This window comes from Wyeomyia smithii, chromosome 1, assembly GCF_029784165.1.
Source record: "Wyeomyia smithii strain HCP4-BCI-WySm-NY-G18 chromosome 1, ASM2978416v1, whole genome shotgun sequence".
Classification (NCBI taxonomy): Eukaryota; Metazoa; Arthropoda; class Insecta; order Diptera; family Culicidae; genus Wyeomyia; species Wyeomyia smithii.
Window position 1 is genome coordinate 62053818 of NC_073694.1, and position 11317 is coordinate 62065134.

At 40.0% G+C, this 11317-nt stretch overlaps 1 protein-coding gene across 2 annotated transcripts; it reads right to left on the reverse strand.

The window, feature by feature from the left end:
- Positions 1–749: 749 nt before the first annotated feature.
- Positions 750–10025, reverse strand: LOC129733898 (ras-related protein Rab-40C). 2 transcript variants are annotated; one of them, XM_055695486.1, is made up of 4 exons: positions 9510–10025; positions 8985–9094; positions 8678–8919; positions 750–2107 (listed from the first exon to the last, which is right to left on the reverse strand). In XM_055695486.1, the coding sequence occupies exons 3-4, from the start codon at positions 8799–8801 to the stop codon at positions 1407–1409; spliced, it is 825 nt and encodes a 274-aa protein (XP_055551461.1). In that variant the 5' UTR covers positions 8802–8919; positions 8985–9094; positions 9510–10025; the 3' UTR covers positions 750–1406. The 2 variants fall into 2 exon arrangements, with proteins under 2 accessions (XP_055551461.1, XP_055551462.1); XM_055695487.1 differs by lacking the exon at positions 9510–10025 and adding an exon at positions 9194–9347.
- Between the last annotated feature and the right edge of the window lie 1292 nt (positions 10026–11317).

Consider the following 11317-nt stretch of genomic DNA (forward strand, 5'->3'; position numbering starts at 1 on the left):
TTTCAGTCGTTGGTTTATTGATTTGGATGAATAGTTGAATATCCACACGCTCTAGTATATGTTGATAGATAGATATAGATATAGTTAGCTGTAGAAACAAGTCTACAAGTACGTGAGAGTGTATTCGTTTACATGATTATATTTTGGAAAGATTTTTTCTAAACTTCGTCAGTGGTTCCGATTAAACGTTTCTTCATGAGATTACAAAATAAAAATTTAAAAAAACGAAATCAGACTTACGGACAACGTTCGCCGCCCATTTTCACTTCTCACTCTAATTAGTATGGCAACAATGGTTAAAGAGAACTAGGCGAATATTCCGCCAGGAAGTACAAGCGAAGCTTACAGTATGTGACCTACAGCGATTTTATTATTTGCGTCTTACGATATAGAGATTAGAAACTTCGAAAAATCTATGTGAGGTTTAGTTGGACGTGTTGTGATAGATTTTTTGTGGTTGTTTTCTTGTGATAATTGTAATCTCGATATTTTTGCCTTCTTCTTAATATGTTTATAGAAAAAAATTCTAACCAATTGAAAAACTTTCAAATAACATTATAAACACGTTCTTGATGTTAACTAGAACTTTTGAGAAAATAATTTACACTTGCGTAATTTTGTGTGCCTTTCGTCTAACGATTATGTTATAATTTAATATAAATGTATAAAATTAGTATTTGGTATATTTAGTATATGATCAGAATAAATTACTTTTTTCGGCTCAGGTTTTGCCAAATATTTTATGCGCGATTCTCTTACTACTAAAATGCTTTTGGGTACCGACTGTCACTGGCGATTTCCTTCTTAATCGAACCTGTTAGTCGTTTTGCTGCATTTAATTCTGTACAACTAAAACATACGATAAAGCAAGGAAGAGCTAAAAAAAGATACCCATATCGGTTCTTTTTTGGAGTTGAATTGAGTACAAACAATCATGACCTCAGGATATTTGCAACGAAAAATTGTGCATGCACTGAATTAATTATCGTAGCTCCCTATGGCATTGAATAACAATGATTTCTAAAGACTAGCACTTCACAATTTAACACTCCAAAAAGTAACCAACCTACAAACATAAGCAAAGGAAACACAAAAATATTAAAAACAAAATAAAATAAAAACCATAGAAAATAAACCTTCTTTTGACATCAAAATTTTAACACTTTCTATACAGATCGTGAAACTTAGGAAGCAACCAATGAGTATATAACATTAAAAAATTAACCTTAAAAACAACAACCACTCTTACCTCCGCCAACACTACCAGTCCCGATGAAGGCAGTTGTGCTCTGGCTGCTACGTCTACTGCTACCACTGGCCGTACCACCACTGCCGCCACCCGAACGAGATCGCCGCCGCTGGCGGGGAATAAAAATCCGCCTGAGCGACGCCATCATCGATGCCAATCAGGAAATCACGCAGCTGTTCCGCATGCTGCCGCTAACGCTGCTGATGGCGCTGCTCCTGTGCAGCTTCAGATGGCCGGTGGGAGTTTTGCACTTGAGGTTCTTTGCGTTCGACGCCGGTATAGTGTTGTGATGCAGCACCGTGTTCAGGCACTGCGACGATGTCATGGCGTACGATTTCAGGTACGACTTTACCGACGGCGGCAGTGGAAGGGTGTCGATAGCGTACACACTTGTTCGACGAACGATCGTCCGACAGCAGAGTTCCTGCAGCGAGAGCACTTTATTCGAGCGCCAGATTCGCTCCATTCCGTTGCGATGTAACGCCATTCGGGCCAACTCGCAGAACGATTCGCGAATGTTGAAATCACACAAGGGGGAAATCTCAAAGCAGGCCATCTTGTTACGGGAGGCGTACAGTTCGGCCTGTTTCGCCGCCACCTGTCGTTTGAACGCCAAGTGCAACCGGTTGCCGACCAGAACTTTTGGGACGCCAGGGGCGTGCTCTTCCACCTCCTTCAGCCAACGGCTCAGCCCGTCGAAGCTCCACTTGTTGGTTATGTCGTACACCAGGATTATGCCCTGCGCTCCCCGGGAATAGGATCGAATGATGGTGCAGAAGCGACCCTGGCCGGAGGTGTCCCACACCTGCAACTTGACACGCTTGCCGTCCAGCAGGATAGTTGTGGTTTTGTAAGCGGCTGAAGATTAAACAGAGAAGATTATTAATAACATATTATAAGGTTTAGGTGTGCTTAAACAGTGCTTAATTCGCAGTGAGTAGAATACTGAGAAACATGTGACACATTCAACCAGGTTCATTAGGCAGATAGTATGTGCAGTAGGAAAAGCGAAAATGAGCGAACTGGAAATATGATACAGATTTGGAAAAATATACCGCGTCCCGACGGGAATTGAACCCGCAATCTCCTTCAACCATGGTCGAATAAGGGAAAAGTGCAATTTAGTTTTGTAATTTAATTTTTCTTCGGTAAAATAAATAATCAAGGTCATTATAGAATGTGATATAAGAAAGATAATAATTAACCCTAATAAATATGAATTTTTAACTTTTCAATTTCACTTTTACGATTTTAAAAAGTTTACCTAACGCTATCGGGGTTTATCGCGATGAAAATCACTTCACTAATGTTGATACACGGGTTAAGGAGCTCTTTTACGAAATATTTTAATTACTGAAGTGATGTTCCTCGAGTTCTGGAATAAAAAACAGCGTACATCACACCGGCCTTTTTATTCTGCTTTGCAAACTTTCAGAGGTTCTTATAGCGATTTTTTTTATTCTCAGTGTCCACCTAGTTTTGACTTGGAATCAACCTAACTGCCGTCAAAACCCTTTTTTATTCGCTTGGTTTTGACCCAGTAGTGACCTGATAGCACCTCCGAAGCGCACCGTAAAATTTGTCAGTCTATGCACATCAACGCATGGGATTAGTTCGTAACCAATTATCTGGCATCTCTTTATTACATGCGTCGTAAATCGCAATAACATTTCTTTATTCTTGGGTAGGTTGGCACTGACCCAGTGGAATAAAGAAATTCGCTATTAGCAAGTGGTGCTCTTTTTCTTTGTGAGCATTACCGATAGTTGAACTACGAGCACAAGAGACCTCGTTGACAGTGCTACTCAAACTACATACGCCAAATGGAAGCAAACTGAAAGTAAATCGGGGAAACCCATGGCAATTTGTTACAGACCAGCGGAGTCAGACGAGAAAGCCAATAATTTTCTAGCCAATAAAATTTCTGAAGCTGCTAATAACGTCTCCTTCCCTGGGCACTTCATAGCCTTGACCGAGGCTGACGATAATGGAATCTTTGCCGCACGTACTCCCCAGGCCCGAATAGGATACTAGCTACGCTACTTAAAAAATGGATTACTGTTTTGCTCACACCGATTACCTGTTTGTTTCGCTTGTACATCCATTTCTTATAACTTGGAAACAGGCCATTTTATTTCCGGTCCACAGAAAACGTAGTTGAATGAAGAAAAATGATTATGGAGGCATTCATATTATCAATACATGGGTCATGGATGACCACGCGTTTTTCTTCCCAAACGCTTTGCTCAGCTTGCTACGTGTTCGATAGCTTTGCTGAACGATATCAAACCGATGTGATCTACACGGAGACTCCGGCTGTCTTCGACAAAGTAAATCACTAAAGTACAGTCAAGGTTGCAGATTCAATTTTGAGGTGCTTTTTCGCCGCGTGCCGATAGCTCGCTCCATCAAAGCAATTTTAAGGAACGATGTGTGACAAACTTGTAGTCCCTAAGTAGTACTACAAGTTTGTCGAATAGTGCAATGCTCTAACTCTTATACCTTAAGTATGAGCGCCCATATTCAGTGCTATATGTGAATATTATGATATTCACCGCGAATATAGGCTGGATATCCCACTGAATGTGGGCTCTCCCACTTCAAGCATAGGAGTTAGAGCACTGCTTTCTTTGACAAACTTGTAGCATTAATAAGAGACTGCAAACTTGTAGTACACCATGTTTCAAAATTATACTTGTGGAGCGAATTGTTGGCACGCGACCAATTGAATGGAATTGACACCCCAAAATTGAATATGCAACCTTGATTACAGTTACTAAACTCGATCGTTTCGAATTCAGCGGCAACTTTTTTTGGCAAACCTGGTGTCGAAAATTCGGAATCATCTGCGTTATTTCCGGGGTTGCCCAAGGTTTAATTGTACATCAATGATATACATCACTTGTTAAAAAGTCCCTGCGTTCGCTGATGATTTGAAGCTGTTTTTTTGTAAGATTTGGACCACTGCGACCATTGTTTTGATCTTTAGTGGTAATTTGTTGTGTTGCTGTTTAATGAAATCAAAAACATCGAAGACGTCTCTCATCTTCAACAACAGCTCAACCTATTTACACGTTGGTGTAGATTAAATTGGATGGTACTTAACCCTGATAAATTCTCTATTATAGCAATGAGATTCTCATTTGTTTACTTGTTTATTTGTAAACTACATCAACAGACCCAAATGATGTTCTTATACTAAAAATTACGTGCAAACGTCAAGGAGTGGGTCTCTCACTTCGTCTCAAAATCAAAGCATGTTGCATAACGATTGAAATGGCGCTGGAGACCGGTTAGCTGCTGTAGTTTGTTCGTCTATTCTGAACGTAAAGAAACATAAACATTGAGTTGCTCGAGAATTGCCGGCCTATCTATCAGTGAGGTCAACACGTCGGAGCTGGTCTCGAGGTACGATGCTGGCCAAACAAGCCAATCGTCGTGGCTTCGAGTCTCGACTCGGGAGAGACTGTTAGTGTCAGTAGGATCGTAGCGCTAGCCCCGCAATTGTCATGTACACTTATAACCAGTGCCTTAGAATATCAATGTTTATTCATGAGTAGATGAATTGAATTAATCTCAGTGTCAGCACATTTATTCTCTGATGCAACTCAGTAACCTATTTTCATTGCGACGATGCATGAATATCGTTTCTCATATTCAATGACAGAACAGTGGAATGAATATCAAAGGCCTTGTAATGATATTCAAAGAAGCTTCGGTGATTATCAATTCAAGTAGTGCAAATCTGTTCAGATGCTGTACACTGCCCAGTACAGTATAAATGATCGAATAAGGTTAATTTTGATTTTCACTATTTTGATATGATTTTCATTTTTGACGATCAAAAAATCAACACGAGTGTTAAAGTTTATCTCGTCGGTGTCCATCGATTGTTTGGTATCATGAGCATCAACGGTCACATGGATAGCATGATTATCAATATAAAGACGAGTGAAAATCGCTGCTTTTGAATATCATAATAGTGAATATTCTCAGCACTGCTTATAACAGTTGGCTGCGAAGTCTGTGTATGATGAACAGATGGTCGTATTCCGAATCGGAATGTAGCACCAAGGTTTTGCTTTTTTATGTCCCGACGAATTTGCAGTGTGTCTAGTCGATGAGTCTGCATCGCTGTTCGTAGCTGGGTTATCGAAAAGCGTTGTTCCACGGCAGTCTTCGGAGTGCGAAACGAACAAATCTTCGTTGCATTGACTCGATTCTGCTTACTGCATTCAGATACTCCTATGTGGGACGATAGCATCCCAATTGATTTTGGTCAGCAATACGTTGTTATTATCGAAACCGGCGTGGGCGAAATCGTAGTTAAACAATTGTCAGTACCGATGCCGCGTTGTGAGAGACTTTCTGATGAGGAACGTGTTCAACAAGTGGAAAAGGATCCAGCGTCACTTCAAGGGCTTGGCAGCATACAGTAGCGAAACAGAGATCCTAGAAACGTCATTTTTGGTTGGTAATTTTTCTACACTGTCGAAGAGTACCTGTGCTGTATCAATCTAGCAATTCTTTAGGTTGGTGACAACGTAGACGAGCCGGGATCGGCGTACATGAATAATACCGGGTAGATTGAAATCGCCTGCTCAGCGATAGATCACACACCGCTTTCAAGGATAGAGGCATTAAGTTGGCGGTGAACTGCGATCAAAACTCCACCACCTTAAGTTTTACGGCTTCTTTTTGAGCTCTGGTCACGACGGAAAACTTTATAGTTGAGCCCGAAGATTTGCCGCGAAAGTGAACGATTAATGAGCCAGTATTTGGATAATATTTACTAGGAAACACACTTACTAGATATTTGATTTAATGTTGGGCGGATCTTTTAAACAGCGAGTCTAACACGTCATGAATCTTGGAGTTAACCTCGATACCCAACATGCATCGTTCATTGCTGCTAAAGCTTGCTGGCAACTGGCAGAGTCTCGTCACACGGGATTTCAGAAATATACAATTTTGAACAACACTACTGCTGCCTTGTTCGGTCATCACTGGAATTTGTATGTATCGAAATCGAAAGCAAAAGTTGGATGATACAAAACCACATCGATGTTGTGCGAAATCTCTTTTTTGGCAAGTAGGTTTAAATCCCTACGAATGATAAGTCCTAATTACGAAAGCAAACAAATCCTAACAATTAAAATTACAAATTTCTAACAGTGTTGTGAAGTCACTATTTGTGGCTGGCCACATAAGCTTATTATTTATCAAAAATTATTATGAATACTGAAAATGAAAATATGCGAAATCAGCGCAATTTTTGATTGTCAAAAACTTGAATAACGAGTTTGGGCTACTCATAATACAATTGATGTTCAAGCGTATGTTTAATGTAAGCCGTCTAGCAAATCATCACACTTATAAAATATCAACCATTCGTTCGTATCGTCATGATGATTTGCACCGGCATTCATAATGTTTTTCAGAATCTTGCAACCGTTGAAGCAGCCCTAGGGATGGACAGCCGTTCATATGAACCAGTTCACAAATTTCGTTATGCGTTTCACACATTCATTATACGAAATTAAAGCAAAAGTTATGCCAAATGAGGAAACACATTGATTGATAAGGACTTGAACATTTGCGTTTACTGAACGAGCCTTCAAAAGAGTGTCATCCGCTTTTGACTTTCATCTGTCGCATCGGATTCTGCATTCAATGTTTTGATCTCTGTTGTGTTTCTTACTAGGATTGCAAAGCAAATTTTTTGTCATACTAAGGACATGTTACTTCATTAGTGTCTGTTGTGGTCACATTGATACGAGAAAAAGAAGTATTTTCAAAGGATATACTAGTTTACCTGAATTTCGATCAAAACAATTTGATTTGATAAAAAACTAATCTCTGCATTTTCTTAAAACAACCCTTTTACCTTATTCTTCTATTTACGTTTTAACGGTTTCAACTTCGTCCTAAGTAAATTCTATCCGTCCGTTCGAACGCTGAAAATAGTTAATTACTCGAATTTTAGAGAATTTAGATAAGTGTTATATTGGGAAGAAAAATTCATGAGACCGACAGATGTTAATGATCATTTGTGTTTTTCATTTTCTTTTCGCCAAAAAATTATGACAGTCAATTCCAGCAATTCAAAATGCAGATCATGTTGTTATGATAGATGATCGAAGAGCCGATCGATCGATCAACTGTTAAAGAGTAGTTTAGGAGTGTTTATAACGCTTATTTATATTGATATCACACATAAACACATTGGCCATAATTATCATCAGCAGTTCTGAGTTTATCAAAATTCTTAACATGACTGATTATCCGTGTGCATCAGAGAAAACCAACAAGATTCTTCCATTGAGCCTGATAACTCCGCATCTTGCCCATTCCCGACAACGCGTCAGATAAACAGACAAACCTTAACCTTTTCAAGAGCTAGGGTTTATATTTTGGATCACAAAATAGTCACATGCTTTGCATATAATCAACTGGCACTATATATTGCATACTTCTGGAGTTTCAACCAAAAATGTTCGCAAGATTTCATATTTGGTCGATTTCCTTTGAAAACCGGCTTATAACCACGGTTCTAAGGGGCTAGAAAAATAAACGGTCAAATTTAGAAGGTTAAAGGTTATTTCAACTATTTTAACTAAAGGCTCTTTTTTCCACAGTCACGGGTAACATTACATGCAACACAACACGTTACATATTAGAAAATATTTCACATGTTACATTACATGTAACATGTTACATATCACGTATGACATGAACAGAACAAGTGACATGTTACTTATCACATGTAATATGCTACATGTTACATGATAGTATTACACCGATTTTTGTGCATAGACCACTCTGTTCCGAAACAGAATGGCCATTCTGTTACGGACGAATTTTCCAACACGATATAAATTTCCCAACTTCAGTTTTTTCAATAGATACAGTTTATGGGAAAAACTCATTTTCGAAAAAATGGTCTTTAGACCACTCTGTTCCGCAACGGCTCATATATAATCACTGATTATGTCTTCGTTTAAATTACGAAAGCTTTTTGATAATTTGCTAACGTAATAGTTATCAAAGCTGATAAAAACAGAAAGCTTTACATCTCTTTGTTGCTGATGAAAACAGAAAACAATCATTTATCAATATTCAATATATTCGGCGAACGCTAGAAGACAATGATGTGCTAATTGATTTGATTATCCATTATATTTTGCCAGCTACATCTGATACTTATTCGTTTTACTGCAGAACAGATTCGGTGCGTGATTAGATTTTTAGCAAAAGCAATGAAAGATGTTATCAAACCACTGCCTGACTTACAATAAAATCTCATAAGAGCATGAATAAATAACATTGCAAACAGTCTCATAGCTTTTTAACCTCCAATGCTATCTCTCTATTGCGATTGCTATGACGGTCAAAACAATTTAAATTTAAAATAAAACTTTTACTCACTACTTCCACTGCAGAAAGGACTCTCGGACGAACCGTCGTCCAGACCGGAAAGGATCTCCTGTTTGCCCACGTCACTATCTCCAACCAGAAGCACCTTCAGCAGATAGTCATACTCCTTGGCCATGGTTTCGAAACCGTTCCGGTTGTGTAGCAAACCAAATTAGATGCCGATGCCGAATCTGTTCTTCTCGATAACCAGTTCTCTCAGTTGTTTTTTCTAGTGTTCCAAAGCCACTGCAAAACTAGTAGCAAAAAACTTATTCAAGTGAACAAAAAGGATACGATTTATTTTATGCGATCCGCGAACCTTTCGAATAGACCCCTAGTTGGCCTACCACAGCCATAGGGACGGAATCTCGTTCTGAGGAACACCCCTAAACGTTCGTACCGTTTCTCCAGGAAGTAACTTCGTATCACCTGCAATAGCAGCAAAAAAGAAGAGGAATGCGATAACAATTAGCGAAAAAAGCACGCACCACTCCGCAGCGAATGGTATCGAAGAGAAGCCTGTATTACCCGCTGCTAGCAGCAGAAATTAAACTTTGTGAATAAATTAAAATGCAAGGTCAACTGGCTGACTGCTTGTTCGGTTGCTTGCCCAGCGGCTATTCGGAAAGATGACGACTGAAAAATATGTCGGCGGCTTTTCGATGAGTGCCGCTGAACGGCAAAAAATAATGATCAAATAGAACAACAAACACAAAGGTCTACTGTCATGTAGAACGCATGAAGGAGGCGGGGGCCACTCGTAGGTGTTCAGGCAAAGGCAGGTGGGTGGCTGATGGGTCAAGAGTGGGTTGGCTAGGCGATTCTTATTATTTAACGTTATTACCTGTGTGTGTCGAAAACAGAAACCCGTTTCCCGTTCTGTGTGCTGTGTGGCTTTGTATATGCGTGTGGGCACTCAAATTGCGAAACACTGTTTTGCACCTTACACTTTAGTGAGAAAAAAATAAAATAAACCAAACCTATCTTCTTAAACTTGCTGTGTCCACTTTATATTAGCATTCACCGAATATTTCTAGCTTACTTCTTGCCGAAGCAAGAACTATCACGGACGGAACGAAGTCACTGTTTTCCTGACTGGAAAACTGCAGCCGCCAGGAAAACCGATTGCTTTCACTTTTGAGTCTTTTGAGACAATCTTTTCACCCGAAATCGCTTATTAATTTCAAAGGCATAAAACTCCAGTAATGCTGATTTCCGTTCCAGAGGTACAGAACAGTTTTGTTTTATGTTTGCCATACACAAGAAAGACTTCCGATTACAACGAAGATAGCTTTTTCCTGTTTTTCTTACACGACTCGAATGCTACACTACCCGTTGGTTTTCGTTTTGCGTTTCACGCCTGCGGATAAGCGAATGACAGTTCTGTCAAATGAACGAAAGGGTCAACAACAGTGGGTCAACTGCGAAAATGATGGCTGCCGCGCGATTGCGTTGGGTCAACAAGCACAAAAAGTTACACATTCACAAATGACGTCCACAACAAGATATTATTTAGAAACATTTTCAGTGGCAGAGATGAGCGGTGAAGTTGTTGTGAGCCGAACGAACTGTCGAATTCTAAGTCAAACAAACACAAAAGGTACTGACTAACACTAAAATCACGTAAACACTCCTGCAGAATGATCCTTATTTTAAAGCTATTTGTTTCCTGACATGAATCCAGATTATGTTTATCACAATCCGATTTTGAACGCTTCGAGAGGATGTTTTGTAGGTTCAGTCCACGAACCGGCGAAAGATATTATATGTTAGTGTAGGATTGGAATGAATAATAATAATAAAAATAATAATAAACAGCATACAACATAGTCTTTCCCTTTCAAGTCAAAAATCTTCCCTGAACAGGGAAATCATTTCCCCTTATTTCTTCTATCCCATCGCTGACGAAACATGGCTGATAATGCTATAAACGAGAGCGCACTACGAGAGACGCCTCATACGAAAATCATCTGTAGCTACCTTCGGCAGAGGTCGTTCAGGGTATCGCTGAATGGTTGTTTATCAAATACTTTTTCCATCCCAGCAGGGGTCCCGCAGGGCAGTCTGCTGGGCCCTTTGCTATACAACATTTACACCTCCGACATTCCTTCCCTGGGAGATGGCTGCGTGCTCTTTCTGTTCGCAGATGACACTGCAATTGCCGTCAAGGGAAGAATGCCTCGTGAGATCACCAACAAACTTCAGCGATGCTTAGACACCTTTGTCGAGTATGCTAACACCTGGAAAATCAAGATCAACGCTTCCAAAACCCAAACAATAATGTTCCTTCATCGACAATCCCCCAAACTGAAGCCCCCTCCATCATGCGTTGTGGTTATGAACGGTACAGGGGTTGAGTGGTCTTCCGAAGTTACCTATCTTGGACTGCTATTCGACGAGAAACTTCTTTTCCGATCGCATGTGGAGAGGACACTGGTTAAGTGCTCAGCTTTGGTTCGGTCACTATACCCGCTAATTTGTCGCAGATCTCGCCTCTCAAGAACAAACAAACTGGCAGTCTACAAACAAATAATTGCCCCCGCGGTCTTTTACGCAGCTCCGGTGTGGGAGTCATGTGCACAAACTCACAGGAACAAAATCCAGGTGGCACAAAACAGAATATTGCGGATGATTCTCGATTGTCCCTATGAT